The sequence below is a fragment of the Halichondria panicea genome, chromosome 6, assembly GCF_963675165.1.
Source record: "Halichondria panicea chromosome 6, odHalPani1.1, whole genome shotgun sequence".
Lineage (NCBI taxonomy): Eukaryota > Metazoa > Porifera > Demospongiae > Suberitida > Halichondriidae > Halichondria > Halichondria panicea.
In genome coordinates, this window is record NC_087382.1 from 3,174,565 (window position 1) to 3,196,962 (window position 22,398).

Sequence of the window (22,398 nt, forward strand, 5' to 3'; positions counted from 1 at the left end):
CTCGATCTTTGCCACCGTTTTTAGACATGGCACACGCTCACTTGATAAGCTTCTTCATCGTCACTTAATTTCTGTGCGCTTAAAGAGTCTATGATATCTGCAAATATATACAATCACTCAGTTCTCATCTGTCAATACTAACAATTCAACCAAGTGTTGTCCTCAAGAGGTCTACATGCATACATGCATGCACACAAAAATGGTACTGCTGCTGTAACCGTATAGTAGTGCCATGCAAGTCTGGCAGATTATGTGAGCATAACTTTCATGCATTCCACATGCAAACAAATCTATTGTTAAAGTAAAGTAATCAGTACAAGCAGTTGTACATTGCAATCTTTAGCTGAGCTACAGTACATCACCTTGAACACTCTAAACAACAAGGTCAGGAAGTATAGTTATAACTATCAATACAATTTCTCTGCATAGTATCTAGTATATATGTACAGGTACAGCTGAGGGAGCCTGGCTGGCCTGAGGCATCTTCAGACATATAATTATAATTATGGATCTATAGACATGCAAGGGGGAGGGGCTCATGTGATGTCTGATCCCATTGTGTTTTAACATGCATGCAGACAATAGTGTTTCAATTCAGCAACAAAAGCACTGACAGCACATTTCCATCAACATTTCAGAAATAACAATTGAAGACAGAGAACATAGTCACATTACAGTGATGCTTTGAGCAATAAAAACAAAACCACGACGGAGACATGACACACATAATTATAATAATTTTATAGTTAATACAATGCTAGTACTTGACGTCTGCACCTAGCCCTGTCCATTTATCAGGCACTACAGTGAAATATTTGTCCATTGCCTCGCAGAATCTCTTACGATAGAGTTCAGGGTACACAACAGTTGGTAGCGTCTTCCCAGCTGTCTTCTTGAGGAACATTTCCACCCTCTTATCCAGCGTAAAGGTACGGATATAGTCTGTTGGGGAAGGAGAAGGAATATAATTATATGATCACAAAATTAATACACTTGACGTTCACAACTATTAAATTGACGAACGGATTGCAACTCGTGATTAATAAAAGACATCATTAATTTAAAAATCTATTTTAGAAAAAACAATCTTCATGGCACAAGGACAATCAACAAACGTTGAGAGGAACTGAACGACGTATAGCTTGTTGTTTTACAAGCCACACACACACTTCCCCGCCCCTCACAAGCTTACCAATAATTCCAACGACAAGTTCTCCTGTGGAGTCATCGATGCAAGTGAGTAGAGAGTAGTCCATGATGGCATTCTGTGCCAGGAACTCAGTGTCGGCTAGTATGGCCTGCATCAGTACGCACTTGGAGTGGGGGTACACGTACACTGGGTTGCAGCAAATCGCTGGAGGGGGAGAACAAGTTATTAATATATTATAGGACTCAGCGGATACTTGCTATACTCGAGATACGTCAGGCTTTTGAGAATCAGGCTTCTAAATCATGTGCTACTAATCAGCTGACAGTTAGTTTAAACAAGTATCACGTACATTGAAGGTAGTTCTCATCCAACAGTACGTCCCCACTGCTCTCTTTAGACGGATCAATGAATCGACTTCTCATGGAGCCCTTCAAATCGAATACCTTGTTGGTGCTGTGCTCGTACAGAAGGTTCTCCATCACTAGAACGTCCAATCGCTTTGAGGAACCGGTACGAGAGTTGCGGAACCCAATACTGTACGCACCGAGGATCTTGGCCAAGGTCAAAGGTCGCTAGAAATGTAAAGTACAAAAAAGTTGCAAAATACTTTAAATTGGTAAACACTCAAAGTGGGTATTTTTTTTGTACGACCTCTTTCCTACATATGTACAGCCAGCACTACAGAATAACTATAAGCTAGGAAAAGCCACGGCATCCGAAATGTTCCATATATACCTTATCTTCCAGAGCCTTTGTGACGTGCTTGAGGTAGTGAGGAGCAAAGAGCTCGAATGATGATATCTCTATTGACTTGACCTGCTTCAGAATGAATCTATCATCTGATAAAAAAGTGGTGATCACGATTAATAGGCTCGTGTGCTGTTGGACAGTTGTTGTGCTTTAATTGCACACAAGCACACAGCTAACTTTTGTAAGAGTTATGATTATACCTGCTACTTTGCAGAAAGCTGATCTTGACTTTCCTCCTTTAGCATCGTATTTGATACAACGAGACAGCGAACGAATAAAACTGAAGGGAACACAAGTAGACTAATAAAACAACGGCAGTTTCTGTATTATTCCTACACTCATGGCATACCAGTAACGTGAATCAGTAGTGAACAAGTCTGTACACTGACAATATTATATATCAGTAAAGATTCACTCAGGTATACTAGTTTACATGCAGACCAATGCTAAATATAGGGATAGTCCACTGCAACTATATACATGTACAATCACGTCTATAACTACGCTTTGCATGAAGTTATACCCTCTATAGCAAATACACAGTGAACCCTCCTCCTAACACACACACCTCTCCTCTCCACTGGGGAAGATGAGCTCCCTCAATTCTCTAAACTCCTCGGCATAGTAGACCTTGCAGAAGAAACTGGCCGACTTGTCAGGACTAGTGAACTCTGAACAAAATCAATGGCCATAGTAAACCACACTTACGTATGTACGTAGGCATGAACAAAATCAATGGCCACATCATAATTATGTATGTATAGTAATAATAGAAAAAAGCTGCCATCTTAATAATAAGATAGTACAGTGAACTGTACGGCTGATAATACATGTACACATGCATATGCTGTATCAACACACAAGTTATCTTATCCATAATGCTAATTGGATTTTACAATTAACTTTTTAAGCTTTCTTTTTAAACAGTAGAGCAATTAGCGCAACACAGTCCTTACCTAAACTGACATGTGACGTTGTTTTCCCCGAGTCCATTTCATCAGCTCCACCTAGTCCAATATTAGGCCCCACCCCCTCCGTAGACGGGTCGCTCAACCGTGATGACGCTATGCTCGGGTCATATGACTTCACAGACAAGCTGGTCGTGAGTTCTGCCTTCTTGGACAAATCTGGGATGGTTTCTAGTGCCTCAGGTGAGGTTTGAATTGACGCTGAGCCAGAGAAGAGGCTGATACCTGATCCCTTCTTCTTAAGTTCGTTTATGACGGCTTTCAGGTTTGTCTTGATATTTGCTGCATTAGCACCAGGCGGGGGCCCCTTCTCGGAGTCACTCGTATGTCGTTTCCTATAAAATGATAGAGGAAAACTTGAAATGACTGAAATACAAGAAATGTGACACACTTGAAGATAATTATGTACAATTGATGCACTTACGGTTTAGGGCTGGCAGTGGGTGCTGGTTTGACCTCTGTGACCTTTGCTGAAGCTCCGCTCAATTTAACAGCAGTCCGTTCCTGAAGCAGTTTCAGTTTGCGTAAATATTCTCGGGAACTCAAAGCAAAGGCGATAATGGATGTCGGTTCCTTCTCGTAGATACTCATCGGAAGAGTGATAATGCTATGCATCGAGTGATGCTCGGTGTTTGAGAATGGAGCCGGCAAACGTTGAAACGGACGTGAGAGCACCCCCGTCCTTTCTTTATCCTTTAATCGTTTTTCGCTGCCTCCTCTCCCTATTGTAAGGATTGTAAGGATTAATATAATTGAGAATGTGTATACAGCAAATACACTTGAGGATATGCAACCCTGATACAAATGTAGCTAGTACAATACCTGACCTTCAGAGTGACTCTCTGTGGCTGTTTGAGCAAGACTAGATCTCTTTTGAGATCCAACCTGTTTTTTGCTTGCCTTCACCGTCAGTGGTGGGTCAGGATAACTAGGGCTTGTGGAGTGACTAGGAGCTTGTGTTGAAGAGCGGCTGCTCATCGGACTATTTGTAGTGATGACGTACGGATCGAGGAGGTAGAACTTTGTGGGATCGTCTTTGGAATCCTGTGTCTCTTTGCCTGGGGTGAGAATGTGCCTGACTACCTAATGCACTACTGCTATAATACGTGCAGCTGCATTAAGGTTGTCATCAACAAACAAATCAAACTGCATGCATTATAAAGCATTGTACGTACTAAGATCTCTGGCATACTGTACATGTATGGCAGCTGAAGGAATCATTGGATAAACGGGAGGGGGGCGGTTGACACCCATAACTATATATTCTGTTGAAATATTTTGTTGGTTTTTCGGCCTTGGAACATGGTATAGCCAAAGTTACACCACACTGCTTTATGAATGTTTCCCACCTCTGAGTCGTGCTAGCAGTCCTCCGGCACTGTCAGTCTGTACCTCCTCCTCTCTCTCTGCTGACTTGGCAATGTCCTGCGACTGCGGCTTGGGCGTCGGAACTTCTTTTGGTGCACTGTTAAAAACAATGATTATAGCATCAAAAGTTGGTATGACAATGTATTATTGTCTTACTTTTCATGTTTGACATCTCCTTCAACACCTGGCTTTTCATTAGGGACTTCCCCATCTTTGTTGGGGATTTCCCCCTCTTTGACAGGGACATCCACGCCAGGCTCCTCCGCAACACCAACATTGCTAGGGGTTTCCCCTTCAATGATAGGGATTTCTCCCTCTTCTGTCAGTTCGCTGAGGCTAGGTCCACCGCTGGGAGTGGTGGGCGCGTCCATGGAACTGAGACCACCCTCCGAGCTGTAAAGGGGTGTGGTCTCTATGGGAGAGAGGACTCCCGCTGAGTCTTTCGATATCTGAAGACCCACAGAGTCAGAAAACTGACGCTTGTGAGTTTTGTCCATGGCTGTTGGAATTAAAAACGACATAAATCTCTTGGGGAACGTACAGTGTACACATAATTTTACTCATACAAACGCAAAAAAGCAAATGAAAATTTATTCCTCAGGTTTAACCATATGCACTATAGCCAGCCAACATAATTATACATTTACTGTATCCTACATTCTAATTACTTGCATGCACTGAATTCTCACTGATCACTTGTACCTTCAGATTGTAGCAGACCACTATCGGAGAGGTTTCTGGAGTGAGCCTTAGCTCCAGTGTCAGGGGAGGGGGGACGGGAATCCTTACCTCCCACAGCCAGTAAGTTGGACGCAGATACTGTGTTCAGGTCCACTGAGTCAGAGTGGGTGGAGCCAGGGGGTGTGCCATATGGCGTGTTGCCTTGACTACTCCTACATGTACATGTATTATACATATACGTACATGTAGCTAGAAATATTAATTTAGCCAAATTCAGCTGGTCAGATCTAAACACACCATACCCATTATCAACCTAATTTTACGTTAAGAATTGAACAGCAACAACGGCTACACTGAAAGGTTATATAGGTACATGTACTGAACGGTAGCAGCTTATTAGAGTTACGGTCACTCAAGTATTGCACACATGCACCTTGAAGGCTCTGTAGAGGGGATAATGGACTGCAGGGGTGTGCTGTGGGTGGAGCTAGTGGGCGTGGCAGTGGCCGGGCTGTCTCGAGAACTCTCCCCCTGAATGCTGTCTTTCTCTCTCATCTTGCGACGATACTCTCTCACTTTACTATCCATGTCTTCCAGGCTGTGGGGGTGGGGTGTGGAATAGGTGAGGGGAGTGAGGTGTTGAGGGTGGTGGAATAAGTGAGGTGTGGGGGTGGGGTGTGGAATAAGTGAGGGGAGTGAGGTGTTGAGGGTGGTGGAATAAGTGAGGTGTGGGGGTGAGGTGTGGAATTTAAGTGCGGTGTGAAGTGTGGATTAAGTGAGGTGTGAAGTGTGAGGTGTTGAGGGTGGTGGAATAAGTGAAGTGTGGGGGTGGGGGTTAAGTGAGGGGGTGAGGTGTGTGGGTGGTGGAATAAGAAGCACACCAATTTCCCGCTCACTTTATGTTCCAGCAGTCCACCAGGTCTGCAATACATCTCTTGAGGTCTGCAATGTTGTCCTGTAAGTTACCGATAATGCTAGCCTCCATCTCGTGGTCAATCTTCATGTTGTCTTTTCCTGCCTCCTCCCCCGATTGGAACGGACACCCGAGTACAACAAGATCCTTCAGCTGCCTCACCTTTGACCTCAGTGCATCTCGCTCAGCCTAAATAAATATAATGTTCGGAAATAACATAATCAATTTCTCAGGAAAATCGTATGCTGAAAAAGCCTGGTAATAGTAACAATACAAACGTATGTATAGTGTTACCTTAGAGTTGGCAATATGGTCGTCAACGGTGTGAGCGACTGGTTCCAGTCTGTACCGCTCCAGCTTCTGTCCGATACGATAGAACACACCCTCCACTCTGTGAGGGGGGGAGTAACATGTTCATGGATTTAATTGGGGATCATTTCATCTCCCTCCTGCATGGACATCCAAAAGGCGGCCACACAAGAGAAAGCAATTACAAGCAATGTGTGTGTGGGCTTGATGTTCTCACATTCTTTGGACTTGTTTTATTTCCGTTTTGAAGTCCAAGTGGAACCTCCGACGAGGAGTGGTGATATGAATAGTCCTCGGGGGAACCAGTACATCCAGCATGTCAACCGTGTCCGGCCTGTGTGTATGTGTGGGGTGTGTGTGTAAGTGTGATGTGTGAGTGCGTGGGTGGGTGTGTGTGTGAGTGTGTGAACGTACTGGAAAGCAGCCAGTTTGTCTTTGTGTAGGAAGTATTGTACATAGTCCTTGTGGACAGAGTGAGTACACGCCGAGTTCTGGTCGCCTTGGTAACGAGTACCATACGTCTCGGAATAGAACTTCAACTCGAGAAACTTTGCAAACGAGAAGAGAAGACTGTCCTTCGACATCTTAGTGTAGGGAGTGCACTGTCGAAAATGAGAGTATGCATACCAATTAACATTGACCATGAGAACAACTTACGAGTGTACCGTATTACTAGAATATTTTGCGGGTGAAAAACCTTTGCAAATGAGCCAAATCAGCAGAAAATTTGACCCTTTGTGATCTAACTATTGCGTTCTGGCAAGGATCGTGTGTGTTTACTAGTAATAATTTTAAGGTTTTGCGGATTTTATTGTTGCGAATTGGTCAACCATCGCAAAGTTCGCAAATGTTTGATGCTCGCAAAACATTCTAGTAATACGATAGGCACAAAGTAGAGTCACACACACAGTGAGGTTTGTTATATAATTATAGGCTCTGAAAATAACTTATTTTGAAACTGTGTATTGTATAATACCTGGTCACAAAATTTGCAGGCCAGCCAAGTATAGACGCCGTCGTCGTTGCCAGGCAACGGGGAAACCAGTTTTTGCATGTTGATGTGGATTGCTGACAGTGCATGGATCACATGACGTTGATGCTGCACCATGTCACTACCACAAGCGTGGCAGTGATAGGAAGACCTGAGGGGGAAATAATGCAAATGCCATGCCTCACGCTATAACACACATACACATACACGGAGTTTACATTTTTCTGTAATGATGCCTAACTTAATTGACACAAATCAGAACAAAGTGGACTGGCTTCCAATACTCTGTTTTGTATTGTTTCTTGGAGGACTATAGAATTTACGTGCAAAATTAGCAATATTATGGGTACGCATGTGGTATAGGTAGTCTACATGTACATGACTTAACTTATTGTGCCCATAACTATACTATAGTCATGTATACATGCGTGTATAGTTAAGTGCGTGCACATCACATGACTATGCACATGAGCCATGACACACACACACCTGAAGCAGTATCGATGCAGGAACTCTCCTAGAGATATGTCGTTACGGCCGTAGTAGAACATTGGAATGACGCTATAAGTGCATGGAAAACATTGGAATGACGCTATAAGTGCATGGAAAACATTGGAATGACGCTATAAGTGCATGGAAAACATTGGAATGACGCTATAAGTGCATGGAAAACATTGGAATGACGCTATAAGTGCATGGAAAACATTGGAAGGACATAAATAGAAGAACAAGCAGGCAATGCAGAAATAAATAGCTATAGCTATAGGCCAGTAAAATCATACATGCATGTACATGTACGTACATGTAAACACAGTTTTAACTAGGGCCGGCCCGGCCGGTTTACGTACGTCCGACAGTTAATAAACAGAAGGCCTGCATGACAGGCTGTTCTACATGCATGTACATGTACATGGCCACACTGTGGGGGGTCTGTACACTCACCAGGGGGGCACACAGGGGTCCTGATGCTTGAGTCCATCATGTGATGTGTTACTGAACAGAATGGAGATGCCTTGATGCTTGATTGGATCAAAACAATCCAATTGCTGCAAGAGAAATATATCATTACGTATATACACACACACACATACACACGCATATTTTACCTCATCAGCTGCCAGCCATACCTCGTAGTTTAGGTCGCCATGGTAATCATCCTCCGTCTCCGCATTTCCCCGAGAACTGCGATCAAAATCTTCCAGAGTTCCAAATTTTTCTGGCCATTTTCTGCTCCCTCCAGAATCACGATTCTTGTCACCGTTTTTAGGCGTGGCACGCTCCTTGATAAAATCTTCATCGTCACTTTCCGTGCTCGAAAAGTCCATGATATCTGCCGCCACAGTCACACCGTTCTCATCTGTTGATACTAACAGTATACTCTGCGATACTGCTTCCATATCATCGACCACTATATCGCTGTCAGTACATATTTCCTCCTCGGTAATAATTTGCTGTGAGTCATCGTCTATTGCATCAACTTTCCTAACAACTTTTTTAACAAATTTCTTAATAATTTTTCCAGGCATGAGTTTTTTAAACGGGTCCTTTGATTTCCGTGATTTCGACTTAGACACACCCCTCTTAGATTTAACCTCTGGGCCTCCGCTAGTTGCCATGGATACCTCTGTCTCGGACGAGGCTGGGGACTCTTCTATTGCCGCTGCTGCAAGTTCAAATTCCCGACATTTGCTGAACACATTTTCTAGATAGAGATGATAATTGGAGGCTTTTTCCGCTGTTTTGAAAAGAAATGTGTTTGCTTCGTCTTTGTAACCCGCTCGAGATCGAAAATCAGCCAGTGCAGCTTTCATTTCGCTACTGTTGGCTTGAATGAGGAAAATGGAACTAGTGAACGGATGACTGGACACGCTCTTGTACGATGGTTGTGTAGGAACCAGTTCCAAACCTAGACTCTGATTGTCACGTCCAGATTCCATTCCAACAGTGCTCTGTACAGTGCTCTTTGTGAGTCCCATTTCCAAGCGAGTGGTGGAGTCCAATTTCAGTTCCAAACGTTGGGCATACTTGAATAAGTTCTTGGCTTTGAAGTGATATGACCAGTAGATAACGTTTGGTAGGTATCGTCTAGAATCAGCTGATCTTCCCTTGGGGGTTTGTAAATACGGAGTTTTGAATTTCACGTATGGAGATATGGAAAGGAGTTGACTTCGATGGGCTAGTTTGAATTCCTCCTCGGCAAGTTCATCGAGTATTTTGCCTGTCATTATACCCGTATATGGAGTGCGTGCAACAGTTTGAATCAAGGGCTCTTCTTTAACCTCAACATTGTCTACATCAGCTTGTGTATCTGTGGCTACTTCATCCCCAATCAGTGGAGTTTGCACGTCCATCGTTTGGTTTTGATCCTCCATCATTTCAGCAACAGACACTGGGGTATCTTGTTCAGTAGATGGCACAGGAGCCTCAATCTCAACCGTGCCGATAAGTTGTTCTTTTTCCATTGTTTCATCTTCCACTACTAATTGTTTTTCCTGTTCAGGAACAACTTCTGAATCATCTTCAATTTGAGTTGGGGCAAGTTCCGAAACAACTTCCAAGTCTTCTGTATCAATTTCAACAAATTTCAAAGCCTCTAGTTTCCTTTGCAGCTCTCCGTGAGAGAGGGATTTTAGGGGATAGCCGAGGGATGGATATAGCGACCATTCCGGGGTGGAGCTTGTGGAGGTGTAGTCCTCAGGGGGTGTGGAGGGGTCGTCTTTGTTTATATCCTTAGGCCATGCAAATTCGTCCACAAGAAAATGAGTTTCCAATATGGAATTATGAGCAATGTGGAGCCCGAATTGGACCACTTTTTTGACTTTTTTTAGTTCTTTTAACGGAGCCCCTTGTAGGATGATCACACAACCAAGTTGCTGAGGGCAATGATCGAAATACATCAGCGTCTTCTTATCGCCATCCGATAATGGAAAAGTACGAATGTAAAAATGTCCACATGTACCGAAAATCGAAGCAGTTCCAAACATCAGCTGATCGAGAGAGTGTAGGATTTCGCCGTTTGTGCTCCGAGCAACTCGGCCCATTACTGAAGGTTTGACATTCACGGCTACAACGATACCTAGCTCATACAGCATCTCAAGAGCAAGCCGAGACACAGAGCTTTGAACCAGAATGAGATTTGGTTTTATAGTACTCACTTTGACAACCAGGTTCTTCAGGTATTTCTCTTCTTGAAGTTGAAGAGTGTCGAACGACGACAATTGGTTTTCTTTTCGTTGGAATTCAAAGGCACATTTTAAAAGAAGAATCTTTGGGTTTTTGATGGATCTGAGCATCTTTTTGTGCGTGACATTTTTCGTGCCAACAACGCCATACACTAGAGTGCAGTTGTTTCTTATACCACGTGGAATTTTCTTGATCTTCACATATTGGTTTATATCCATCAGATCGTCTGGTAGAGCATCCGTACGAACGTTACGAGTTGCCTCCATTATCAGCGGTTTGATCACTTCCATCCATTTCAAGTTGAGGCCAAGGCTCTTCATTTGCTGGACCATGAGAGAGTGGTAATGATCATCGTGTACACGCTCGTAATGAGTTAAAGCTTTGTCACTAGGGATAGACGCTTTAGATTTCTCGTCGGCACATTCCTTGGCCGCCTCTGTGGCAGCACTGAGACCATCCACTGGTAGGGACTGAACAATTTCTTCGCTTCCAATCATAGAGAAACTTTGTCGAGTAGGGCTTAAAGTTTGATCGATACTCGGTATAGTTGGGAAGTACGGAGGGTCTTGTTTCGCTCGCATACTTTGCTCTCGATCGATGACCAAATATTCGTCTTCATTCTCCAATTCTCCGCGTCCTAGAGAGGTATACGAAGTCGGCCGTGAGTTTCTCTTCTCCGCCTCGAGATGAATGGAGGAAACTCGAACACCTTTCTCTGCAAGAGATCGTCGGTGTGTGGGGGATACGTGGATGAACCCTCGAGTCACATCCATCTCTCCTCTGGGGGGGAAGAAGCAAGTCATTTCATATTCGTTTTTATTCTACTGTAAATTATTATGGATATTCTTCTTATGATAAGGCAATACCATGACTGATGTATATATAGGTATACGTGTAAGTACAGTATACTCAGGGGGGGGGGGGGGAGAAACGAAATCATTGTTTTTTTACAAAAATTGAAGTATCGATACTTTTCAGCCTACCATGACCTGGTAAGTACATGTACTGCACTCAACATAAACTGATTGAGTATTACAATTAAGGGCATATGAAAGAAGAGAGGGCATGCAGCTCACTATCTAGTACACGTAGCTAGTAGAGTTCCTTAGTAACTCACTGGTTTTCTGTCTCTTCATCATCTCTGAGATGTTGGAACCACTTCGGAGCATCTGTTAGTAATGGACCCTCTTGATTATCCGGCAGTGAATTAGCTGCCTCCACCAACTCTAGGAATAAGTTTACGTCTTCTCGGAAGTAGGGATCTGCAGTGACGATGTTGAGACGTTTGGTGTCCACTAGAGCCTGACCGACACGAATGGCCACCTCCCTGTGTGTGTGTGTGTGTGTGTGTGTGTGTGTGTGGGTGTGTGGGGTGTGTGTGTGTGTGTGTGTGTGGGGTGTGTGGGTGTGGGTGTGTGGGGTGTGTGTGTGTGTGTGTGTGTGTGGGTGTGTGGGGTGTGTGTGTGTGGGGGGGTGTGTGTGTGTGTGTGTGGGTTGAAGGAAGCAAGTTTGATACATGTACACAATTTCTCACATTCAGCAAAATACCATTGTCCATGGTATTAAAAGTTCCAAATAAAAATTCCAACTAGCTACATCTGGTGATCCAATTTCAATAATAACCATAAAATTGGCATAAGAATTGAATGCACCACACTTTCTCTTAGCAAACGATAAATATGAGATTGGGTTATAGTGTCTACAGTTGCAAAGATGCTGCACTAGATACTGGGTCCCCTCCCCCCAAACAACGCACTACACTGTACATGTGAACATACAGTAACTGTTATTATGCTCAAACTTTCTCACCTTGATCTCACATGTTCGTTGACCACTAGCCATTCCACGAGCTCATGACCGCTGTACGTGTCGGGGAAGTTCCGTAACCGATAGCGATGGTGGAGACGAGGTAGACCAATGTCCGGGTCTTGTAGTTTGAGCCACACTCCAGTAGCTATGTCCTCTAGTTCGTCCTGTTACAGTGTGTGTGTGTGTGTGTGTGTGTGTGTGTGGGGGGGGGGGGTGTGTGTGGGTGTGGGGGGCATAAGGACAATACCAGTTTTTAAACTAGCATTTTGGAGCCCCTTTTTATACAATAATTACACACAATGAAAGATTTCTTTCTAAGCTTTCAGAAAACTGACATTAGATCAATGATACTAGTTTGAAATGTGCTCAACCTCCCTCCCCCTCTGTTTAATCAATGGTTCTGTAGGTACTTTAGTTCACAGACAACTTTAGTGAGGCTACTGCAAATTCTCAGTACCCAAGCTTTAGTTCACACACCTCGTCCAGGTTTAGTAGACTCTCCCCCTTTTGACCGACTGTGAGACTGTCAAAACCTGCCAAACCACTTCTACGAGTGAGGTGATACAAGTCATGTCTTGAGGGTGATAAATCAGTGTGCTCCTGACTCCGCCCACTAGCCTCGTCCCAGGACTTGTGAGGACTGAGCATACTGACTGGACGAGACGTATTCTTCAATGTGCCACTGTGTGTGTGGGCGGGTGTGTGTGTGATTTGTGATGTGTGGGTGGTTGACATACTAGAGGCCAATTTTAGGTTCTTGCTCTGAGTAAATCGTACTACAGCTATCAGGGCTGCATCCAGGATTTTGGATCAGGGGGGGGGGGCGAATTGGGAAAATTAAAAATGTAGGAGGGGCATCAGAATTATAGCAGTACAAATTAATCTGCCAGATCCTAGGGGGGGGGGGCGAAACTGTGCCCAGGGGGGGTGAATTACCCCCCTCTCCCCCCCCTCAATGCAGCCCTGGCTATGATAGGCCTCATCCACCAATACGTATGTAGGTACACAATTGCATCCATAACTTTTGAAATAATAATTTTGATAGCTTTTTGGTTAAGTTATGGCCTGTCTCAAAGGAACTGGCAAACATGTACCAATTAAAAACAAATATGTACATATTATATGCATGTACATGTACGTACCTTGTAGACTTCAAAACTCTCTCCCCTGAGCTACTGTGCATGCTCATTGGTGACGGTGGATCACTTGATGTCACCTGAAGCTTGACAGGGGTCATAGTACCAGAGAGACTGGGCGAGAGGTTGGAAGAATCTGAACTTTGACCCTCACTACTTAGGAGAGGCGAATCTTGTTTCGGCTTTCGTGAATGAAACTCTCGAAAAATGTTTTTACACTCTTTGCACACACGGAGATTGCCCTGAGGGAAAATCCAAATTAACAGCGTGACGATAATTATACAATCATATAGATTAGTTAATGTACTGAGTTGCTTCTAGTGGTAGCATTAACAGGCCTGAGTTAACTAGTGGAGAGGGACATTTCCGCATTTGTTGGTGGTTGGTACTAACCACTTCTAGACAAAACTAACCAGCTCTTAGGCCTCCTAGTTGACCACATAATAGGCTATGAAAGGTTTGTTGAATTGTGAACTAGGATTGAAAAATAGCCACTACTTTGAAAATAATTTTTATTGGCACGCACATCACTGAATAAAGTAAATGTACAAGACAGTTGCATCTGCATGACGACCATTGTCAATGCTGCCCATAAGTACTGATTATAACTTTACAAAAGATGTGCAGAATCAGAAATGGCTCACCTGTAGGTTGGGTCTGAGTTCAGCAGCGGGTATGGTCAGGGAGCAGCAGTTATTGCAGTAGATACGGCCACATATCCTGCAGTGATGGCGACGGATAAACAGGCTGAACTTGACTCCACAGTCTGAGCAATCCTTGCAAGCCTTGTCCGGCATCCAGTATTTGCGGAGGTCTGTACCCTCCTGTGTGTGGTGTGTGTGTGTGTGTGTGTGTGTGTGTTTGATTGAAGTGTATACAAAAGGTATTGGGGTGGGCAGGGATTGTCAGTCACACACCCTCCCAATCAAACGGAAAGCTTCTAATAAAAAAATATATACGATGGTTGGAATCCAACCTTCATTCATTACTTTGTCTAGTAAGTTTTAATTAGTGTGTGTGTGTGTGTGTGGTGTGTGTGGGGTGTGGTGTGTGTGTGGGGAGGTAAGTATTCTAATGCAGGGAACATGTATGTACATCATTATATTTAGCTCTAAAAACATTGAAAGTGTGATGCCTATATCAACGTTATCAGTGTGATTTCAATGCAACCTACATGACTGTACATGTGTACTGTGTAAGCATCTTTATCTGCACACAGACACACAATACCATTGTCAATGCTGCCCATAAAAACACCTCCTTAATTGTTAACTAGTAGACACAGGCACACAATCACAAATAAAACGCTACTACCGTAACAGTCTGTCAGTTATTGTAAGTACCTCGTCCTTCCCGATGTTGCCAAAGCGTGACAACACTTCCCTCCTGTCCATTGTGCCAGACCTCTCCATGGACTGCCCCCTGCCCGAGGGGCTATGGTTAGAGGGGGGTGGGTGAGGATGGGTGTACGACGTCAGAGACAGTTGCTCCGAATCTAATTTAAAAGATACTTTATCGTTTGAACTCCATTTCGCCACTCCGGGTTGTGGTTGCGTCGAAGGAGGTGCTCTGTTGGGGGATGCTGATTTCGGGGGTTGCCTAGACGGTGGTTTTTGTGGCGCAATCCCTAAAAGTCTGGGGGGCTTGTTTTTGAGGATTTGAAGTACCCCCTCGAGCAGGACGTAGGCTTGTGGATTATTGCCAGTCTTTTGAGGATTTGAACTTTGAACTTTGCTGACGTTCACAGTAGTTGAAGGCCTAGAGGCGGTAGCAACTGTAGACGCTTTCTGATTGGTCGGTTTTGAGGGTGGGGCACTTGACTGGTTGGTGGATTTGGTTTGAGTTACGCTCATTTGATTGGTCGCTTTAGTGGGTGGGTGGTACACTCATCTGATTGGTTGCCTGTCCTCCGCTGAACATCCTCCTGAAAAACACTCTTGCCCGACCTTCTGTAGCATCACCATCATCGAGGTGTGAGGACACCTCAACCTGTGACCAGTAAGAAATGTGAGTACATGGGTCAGATATTAGTGCGGCTATTAAATTTTTAGAAGTAGAATGGATTTGACTCAAGCCATGATAAGTAAATGGTCCCATAAGTTTAGCTATTGAAACAGCTCAACTTTGCACAGCTACAGAAGCTCCCCCTCCCCCTTACTCCTCACTCCCCACCCACGCACACCCACACACTCCCCTCACACCTGCACACACCCCACACCCACCCACCTCTTGTGAGGCTGGTTCGCTGCTCCTGGGAGAGTTGTACAGTGAGAACATTGTCATCTCCTCGAGAGAGAGAGAGAGAGAGAGAGAGAGAGAGAGAGAGAGAGAGAGAGAGAGAGAGAGAGAGAGAGAGAGAGAGAGAGAGAGAGAGAGAGAGGGGACGTCCACTATCTGGGGGGTCACCGGGGGGCTTGACATCACTGCCCTACCCACCAGGCTTTGGTTGTGACATTGTCTGCACAATAATAGAGTGAGCATTCAAAGAAGCAGGCATAATTATTCGCACAATTGATACAACACAATAAGCTCAGTGCCGGAAGAATTAGACAAGATTATTATAGACAAGCGTTCAAGTTCCATCCTTTTAAATATACATGTAGCAAATACTAAATAAAGTAAATGGTACAAGCAGTTGTACATTTATACCAAGAGCTACACTCTTTCAAACAACAAGTTCAGGGAGTAATACTAACCTTTCAACATCATCTCAAAGCCTATACGTACCTCTAAGCTACCCAGTACAGCTGAGAGCCTGAGGAATCCATCAAACATGATAAATTGACAAGGGGGAGGGGCTCATGTAACATGTCTTATTTGTACTGTAGGTCTTCATGCATTATAGTCAGGAGGTGGATATAGGCCAGGCTCTGTCATTGGAGCCACTCCTCATACCCTGACAACGTATACGTACCTCATCGGGGTCATCACCGTCGAGATTGACTTCTTCCACAAACAAAAGTGAGTTCTGATTGCACAGTACTCAAGAACTTGAGATATAGGATTGTGCATTTAACAGATACGTTTTGTAGCTCTTTGAAAGGCCTATAAATTATATCTATGTGTGTTTAGATCATGTTTGTCATAAATACTGCAATCTGATTGGTTAGAGGAAATGTTCTATCCAATTTAGAAAATCATGTACTTCAATAGAAAATCATGTACTTCAATAGAAAATCATGTACTTCACTTAGAAAATCATGTAGCAAAGATTAGATAAGAACATTCAAATCTGATTGGCTAAATACTCATGGTTGCTATGATCTAAAATGCTTAGACACTGTTTAAGAAGTTTCCACATGATTTAGAAGTCCTCAGGGCTAGTAGAACCCTCACTGCGTTCGGGATACTACAACCAGCCCTTTGGGCTTCTAAATCATGTAGAAACTTCCTAAACAGTGTCTAACTATTGTTTAGATAAGTGATTGCTTTCGGATCGAAGTATCCATTCTTGAAGAAAAGGTATGGGTGATTTTTCCAAAATAGGCCTATCTTGATCTAATTTTGAGTGATCATAACTTGAGTTAGGATTGTCTATTTCAGAATTAAAAGATGCATTTTGTAGCTCTTTGAAAAGTCTATCTAATGTAGATCAGTGATTGGTTTAAAATGAAACACATACATTGCACTTTATACACTGTACATGTGTCTGCAGGAAGGCACAGCCAGCTGTCAATACTGACGAGCTAGCTCCACTCTTGTGAGCAAGTTTGTCGACAATGCGTTCTGTATCGATCAACTAGTGACCATACAGTTCAACAACCTCATCTTCAAGGCTGAAGTACTCCACATCACAGGTGTGTGGGCGGGGTGTGAGGGTGTGGTGGGCGGGCACTTAACACACATTCGTACATTGTTGTTACAGTTACTATGTACTTCCCTATAGCCGAGGATGTATCTGGTTTCAAAAAGGGAGAAAAGTCGTCTGAAAAAAAGTAAAAATCAACCGTATGAAATGTGAGCATAATGCATTCAATTTTGTTCTACAGAAGAACTGTGGATTACTGTACACTAACTCGAGGGTTGTGTTCGAGAGGTCAAGCGTGAGTTCACATTTCTCGTATTATCTACGTACGATCTTTCTATCCCCTACATTTCTCATTATCTCTGTTTTATATCATATGATTATGTGTAGGAGTCTACGGTGCAGCTGGTTGGACGGCACAAGGGAGACTCCGCCCACGTTGCCATCATAAGCCCGGACTGGGACTTCAACCAGATGGGGATTGGTGGTCTGGATAAAGAATTCTCTGATATATTTCGGAGAGCTTTTGCTTCGCGAGTTTTTCCACCGGATATTGTGGAACAGCTTGGCATGAAACACGTCCGAGGGATCTTGTTGTTCGGCCCACCAGGTGGGTGTGGTCATGTACAACCTCTTTTCACTTCACTTAAAATTGATTTTTTAAAGCTAAAATTAATGCTGCTCTGCAGTGTGTAGACTAGTGTACAGAGCCTATAGTGTCCGCCCACTCATTCCTCACCCGCCCACTCATTCCCACAGGTACTGGCAAGACTCTGATGGCACGGAAGATTGGTCAGATGTTGCATGCACGAGAACCTAAGATTATCAATGGACCAGGTGTAGTAGATCACACCCACACCACCACACACACACCGCCCACACACACACACACACACACCCAGCAATCTCCTTCACTAGTTACAGTAGCCATCTTTAATTCACACTAAAAAAGATGCTTGGATAAAAACTTCATTGTACGTAGATTTATTGTCTTTCTTTTTTGTAGAAATTCTGAACAAGTATGTCGGAGAGTCAGAAGCAAATGTGCGGTAAGTGCCTGCCCACCACACACCCACACCCCGCCCACATACACACACAGGCATGCCAACTTTACTATCGGTTCACTATCGGTTTACTCCAAATCTTTTTTCCAGTGGTTTGTTTGAGGAGGCAGAAAAAGATCAAAAGAAGATGGGCATCAACAGTGCTTTACACATTATCATATTTGACGAGATTGATGCTATCTGTCGTTCCCGTGGTTCCTTGTCTGGTAGCACTGGTGTCCATGATACAGTCGTCAACCAGCTCCTCGCTAAGGTGTGTGGGCGTGTGTGTGTGGTGTGGGTGGGTGTGTTGTGTGGGGGTTTATAAAGTTTAGGTATACATACAAAATAACTGTTTTTGCCAAGCTAACTGTAAATTTTGTCCATAACTTGTGTTGGGAACGTCTAATTTCTAAGCTAAAATAGTAGCTCTTTGGTAGTGGTACAATATGATCAGCAATTTGCTTTTGTTCATTTTCTTCAGTAAGGATGCTTTTTCAATACCGATCTTTGTCTTTCCCTCCAGATGGACGGAGTGGAGCAGTTGCACAACATCCTCGTGATAGGGATGACCAATCGTAAGGACATGATTGACGAGGCTCTCCTCCGACCTGGCAGGCTGGAGGTGCAGATGGAGATAGGTGGGTGGGCGTGTGTGGGCGTGGGTGTGATTGTTAACTTGCAATTTGTATCTTTTGTATCTGCCGAAATCCGGCCATTCCGTACCTTATTGCTCGTTTCCGCCCACACACGTACTATGCTGCAGTTTCGTGGTTACGTTGTTTACACTAAACCATGTAGCAATTACCTTAATTACTACGAATCCAATTAGCGGTTTGTGTAAGTCAACACACTATTGCAAGCTTGAGTGCACATGCACCAAAACGATTGTTTTGCTTGCGTGCAACGGAATCAAAACAAACGCACAGAGTACTACGCAAACGGAACAGAAACTTTATTTTGGCCTCTACTGTACCATATATCATGATAATTATTCTATGTACCCAATGAACGTGTTTTAACGAGGCCCCTCCCCCTGTCCCCAGGTCTCCCTGACGAGAATGGACGCCTCGAGATCCTGCGCATACACACGGCCCAGATGGCCAAGTTCAATAAACTGGGTGCTGATGTAGACCTGGAGGACCTGGCCAAACGCACTCGTAACTTCAGTGGGGCTGAAATCGAGGGCCTTGTACGCAGCGCTCAGTCCACCGCCATGAACAAGCTAGTACAGGTGGGTGGAGCTTCTGTAGAGTCAGCCTAATAGCAGCTAACCTAACCTTAACCCTATATCATACTAAAATGGTTCGTGTATTTTAATGGATAGCAGTTTTTTTTTTAGCAGACTTGTATATAATATTGAACATACACTTGAAATTTCGCGGCTTGGGCAAAATTCGCCAAAATTTAGACCCTCGAAAATTACCCGCTATAATAATTATTATGCCATGCTAATATGTACACGTACCTCCCCTCAGGCTAAAGACAAGGTATCAGTGACCACGGAAGAGGCAGAGGCACTGAAAATAACTAGGGTTGACTTTGAACATGCATTGTCCTTTGACCTCAAGCCAGCGTTTGGTGTCAGCGATAAACAGCTGGAAAGCTACGTACTGAATGGTTAGTACCACATGCTCTAGTCTAGTTTTCAGAAAATCATTGGAAATCATTAAAATTGGATTCTTGCAACACAAGTTATGGCCATTCAAAGGCTCATTCAAAGGCTACACTATATATATAGATACAATTACTAAGTGCCAAAATTCAATTTTTGGAGCATAACGTTACCCAATTTCAATGATTTGTGGTTTTCTGAAAACTTAAAAAAGCTCTTTCAGTTGGTTTCAAGATTTTGTGGTTTTCGCAAAAGTTGTGGCTATTATGTAGTTCTATTGTCATATGATGTACTCCACTGCCAGGAATAGTACCTTGGGGGCCACAAGTTGATGAGATTCTGGAGGTTGGGGAAGCTGCCAAGAGACAAGTGTCTGAGAGTCAACGTACTCCTCTCGTTAGTCTGCTTCTCCGTGGCAACCCGGGCTGTGGCAAGACAGCCCTCGCTGCTCACATTGCTAAACAGTGTAACTTCCCTTTTGTCAAGGTGAGTGACTGACTGTTGGGGGTAGTTGAATTTACTATTTATATGCGACAAAAGCTTATTATAGTTTAGTTGGAGCATCGATATTCACCGCTCTACGTGGTCTGCCGCAGGTGCTGTCTCCAGAGAACATGATTGGCTTCTCTGAGGGCGCTAAATGTGGGGCAATAAAGAAGGTGTTTGATGATGCGTACAAGTCCGAGCTCAGCTGTATCATGATCGACGATATAGAGAGACTATTGGGTAGGTGCTGGCAGCTATAGTAGTAGAAATCTATTATTGAAGTATTCTATATCTCTCGAGATGATGACCTTTTCCAATTATCTGTTTAGACACAGGTTCCTTGATAAGTCGAAAAATCCAGCAGTTTTGACAAACTATAGGCTATTATCATAGCTTTACGTATTTTCCAGCCATTTCGGTAGCTACATATGTATTTGTACTTGTTGGCTAACTGTGTCTTGTCTATCTCTTTAGATTACGTCGCTATTGGACCGAGATTTTCCAACCTTGTTCTCCAGTCCCTCCTCGTCCTGCTCAGGAAACTACCCCCCCTACAAGTAGGTCCACACACACACACACACACTCCACCCTTATGCCTTCAAATGATTTGTTTAGCTTGAGGTTTTGATCAGGCCCAAATTTGTCAAATATGTACACACACACACACACAATCCACCTCCCCCTCACACACCCCACACACACACACACACACACACACACACCCACCCACACACACACACACAGTCCAGCTCCGGCCCCCACAAGCTGCTCATCATCGGCACCACTGGTCTCAGTGACGACGTGTTAGAGCTCACTGGTTTACAAAGAGCATTCAACAGCTGTATAGATGTACCCTATCTGAGCAGTGCAGGGGAGGTCCTCGCTTGTCTCCTTGACAACAGTATGTACACGTTCTCTGAGAGTCAAGCTAAAGCACTCAGACAAAGATTGACCAAGAAATCGTAAGTACATGTACATGTATATACACAGTGTAGAGAGTGGAGGCTGTCTATAACATTATGGTGATGGCTATACCCTTGGGTAGACTAACAGTGGTTTTATTATAGAGGGTGGACTGCTAACAACATAGGTCCAAACACATAATTTAGGGAGGCATAAGTGTGGTGTGTGTGTGTGTGTGTGTTGTGTGTGTGTGTGTGTGTGGATTGAGATCATACCGACGTTGTGTGCCTCTCTCTACTATAGGTGTCACATTGGTATGAAGAAGCTCATCTCGATTATAGAAGCATCTAAAAAGGCAAGTATTTATTTACTGTACTGTATGTTCAATGGTGTGTTGTGTGTACATGTACATTACCTGTGTAGCCATTGTGCATGCAGTATAGCAGTAAATAATTATGCTCGTCCACTGCAGGGAGATAGTTATGATGTGGACATGATCGTAAGGAGGTTAGAAATTGAAGGACACCTCACCAACTAAACTATTGATAGCATTAATTGCTGCCACTTTCTAAGACATCTCTGAATATTTTATTTTAGTTTTGCGTTCTATACATTTTAGCTGGATTTCCTATAATTATTATTGTTATTTACGCACGTGTAAATGAACAAGTGATTTGTGGGTGTGGTTACAATTTTATAAAAGGTGTGGTTTTATCACATTGTATTGGATAGGTATTGAAATAACTACAAAATCAGTTAAACACTGAGCTCACTGTAATTAAACGCATATAATTAGAATACATGGATGAATGATCATGATTTGATTCCTTATATAGAGTTGGCATTATGGTCGTCAATGGTGTGAGCGACTGGTTCCATGCAGCCTGTACCGCTCCAGATTCTGTCCAATACGATAGAACACACCCTCCACTCTGGGGGGAGGGGGGTATAACATGTTCAATGCATGCATTTAATTAGGGATCATTTAATTTCCAATGGTAGACTCTACCTGGACATCTAAAAGGTGGCCACCCAGGAGGAGAAAGCTAACACAATCGTGTGATTATTTGTGTGCTTGAGTGGGTTTGTCTGACAGAATGTGTACCATCACCACAATCAATTTGTGTATAGGAAGCTAAGCCTACACCACATATGCATGCTTGGTCAGTGACTCATTACTGTCTAATGAGGGTCTAGCCACACCAATTAGCTTCAAATCTCCCTAGCATAATTATGTTTCTACCTGCGCAAGCAAACAAGCCACATCTTTATTACAGCCACCTGTTTGTCTGCCCAACTGTGACCACCATAAACAAGTTTCTCAGAACTGAGCTCACTATAATTCACA

At 43.6% G+C, this 22,398-nt stretch overlaps 2 protein-coding genes and 1 long non-coding RNA gene across 8 annotated transcripts in view; 2 read left to right on the plus strand and 1 right to left on the minus strand.

The window, feature by feature from the left end:
- Positions 1 to 610: 610 nt before the first annotated feature.
- Positions 611 to 16,296, minus strand: LOC135337050 (1-phosphatidylinositol 3-phosphate 5-kinase-like). 6 transcript variants are annotated; one of them, XM_064532940.1, is made up of 29 exons: positions 16,173 to 16,296; positions 15,485 to 15,716; positions 14,602 to 15,247; positions 13,903 to 14,082; positions 13,265 to 13,500; positions 12,600 to 12,804; positions 12,123 to 12,286; positions 11,431 to 11,640; positions 8,237 to 11,093; positions 8,073 to 8,176; positions 7,620 to 7,691; positions 7,116 to 7,281; positions 6,554 to 6,741; positions 6,357 to 6,473; positions 6,125 to 6,221; positions 5,814 to 6,019; positions 5,351 to 5,515; positions 4,939 to 5,129; positions 4,393 to 4,735; positions 4,218 to 4,336; positions 3,696 to 3,926; positions 3,293 to 3,590; positions 2,857 to 3,203; positions 2,469 to 2,571; positions 2,101 to 2,180; positions 1,886 to 1,989; positions 1,500 to 1,722; positions 1,193 to 1,354; positions 611 to 942 (listed from the first exon to the last, which is right to left on the minus strand). In XM_064532940.1, exons 3-29 carry the CDS (start codon positions 15,109 to 15,111, stop codon positions 758 to 760), a joined length of 7,863 nt encoding a protein of 2,620 aa, XP_064389010.1. In that variant the 5' UTR covers positions 15,112 to 15,247; positions 15,485 to 15,716; positions 16,173 to 16,296; the 3' UTR covers positions 611 to 757. The 6 variants fall into 6 exon arrangements, with proteins under 6 accessions (XP_064389010.1, XP_064389013.1, XP_064389012.1 ...); XM_064532943.1 differs by lacking the exon at positions 16,173 to 16,296 and adding an exon at positions 15,955 to 16,054 and having other exon boundaries at positions 8,258 to 11,093; XM_064532942.1 differs by lacking the exon at positions 16,173 to 16,296 and adding an exon at positions 15,955 to 16,054 and having other exon boundaries at positions 4,218 to 4,333.
- LOC135337053 (vesicle-fusing ATPase-like) lies at positions 16,105 to 21,774 on the plus strand. Its single transcript, XM_064532948.1, has 17 exons — positions 16,105 to 16,219; positions 16,914 to 17,055; positions 17,145 to 17,193; positions 17,248 to 17,301; positions 17,394 to 17,613; positions 17,763 to 17,840; positions 18,010 to 18,052; positions 18,158 to 18,320; positions 18,573 to 18,687; positions 19,093 to 19,280; positions 19,525 to 19,666; positions 19,966 to 20,147; positions 20,258 to 20,387; positions 20,622 to 20,704; positions 20,892 to 21,109; positions 21,354 to 21,409; positions 21,527 to 21,774. The coding sequence occupies exons 5-17, from the start codon at positions 17,478 to 17,480 to the stop codon at positions 21,586 to 21,588; spliced, it is 1,596 nt and encodes a 531-aa protein (XP_064389018.1). The 5' UTR covers positions 16,105 to 16,219; positions 16,914 to 17,055; positions 17,145 to 17,193; positions 17,248 to 17,301; positions 17,394 to 17,477; the 3' UTR covers positions 21,589 to 21,774.
- A 453-nt stretch (positions 21,775 to 22,227) lies between these two features.
- LOC135337055 (uncharacterized) overlaps positions 22,228 to 22,398 on the plus strand; it is a 1,025-nt gene continuing 854 nt past the window's right edge. The window contains exon 1 of the long non-coding RNA XR_010395015.1: positions 22,228 to 22,398. This exon is cut by the window's right edge and continues 39 nt beyond it. This is a non-coding gene — a long non-coding RNA (uncharacterized LOC135337055).

Bases quoted from the DNA above. Each gene is read 5' to 3' on its own strand.
- LOC135337053 (XM_064532948.1), top strand. From the start codon at position 17,478: ATGGGGATTGGTGGTCTGGATAAAGAATTCTCTGATATATTTCGGAGA. The intron at 17,841-18,009 runs GTGTAGTAGATC...TCTTTTTTGTAG, and splicing joins TAAGATTATCAATGGACCAG to AAATTCTGAACAAGTATGTC. The intron at 20,388-20,621 runs GTAGGTGCTGGC...CTATCTCTTTAG, and splicing joins CGATATAGAGAGACTATTGG to ATTACGTCGCTATTGGACCG.
- LOC135337050 (XM_064532940.1), bottom strand. From the start codon at position 15,111: ATGAGCGTAACTCAAACCAAATCCACCAACCAGTCAAGTGCCCCACCC. The intron at 5,130-5,350 runs GTGCATGTGTGC...ATGTACATGTAG, and splicing joins CCCTCTACAGAGCCTTCAAG to GAGTAGTCAAGGCAACACGC. The intron at 4,736-4,938 runs GTACAAGTGATC...TAATTCCAACAG, and splicing joins TGGTCTGCTACAATCTGAAG to CCATGGACAAAACTCACAAG.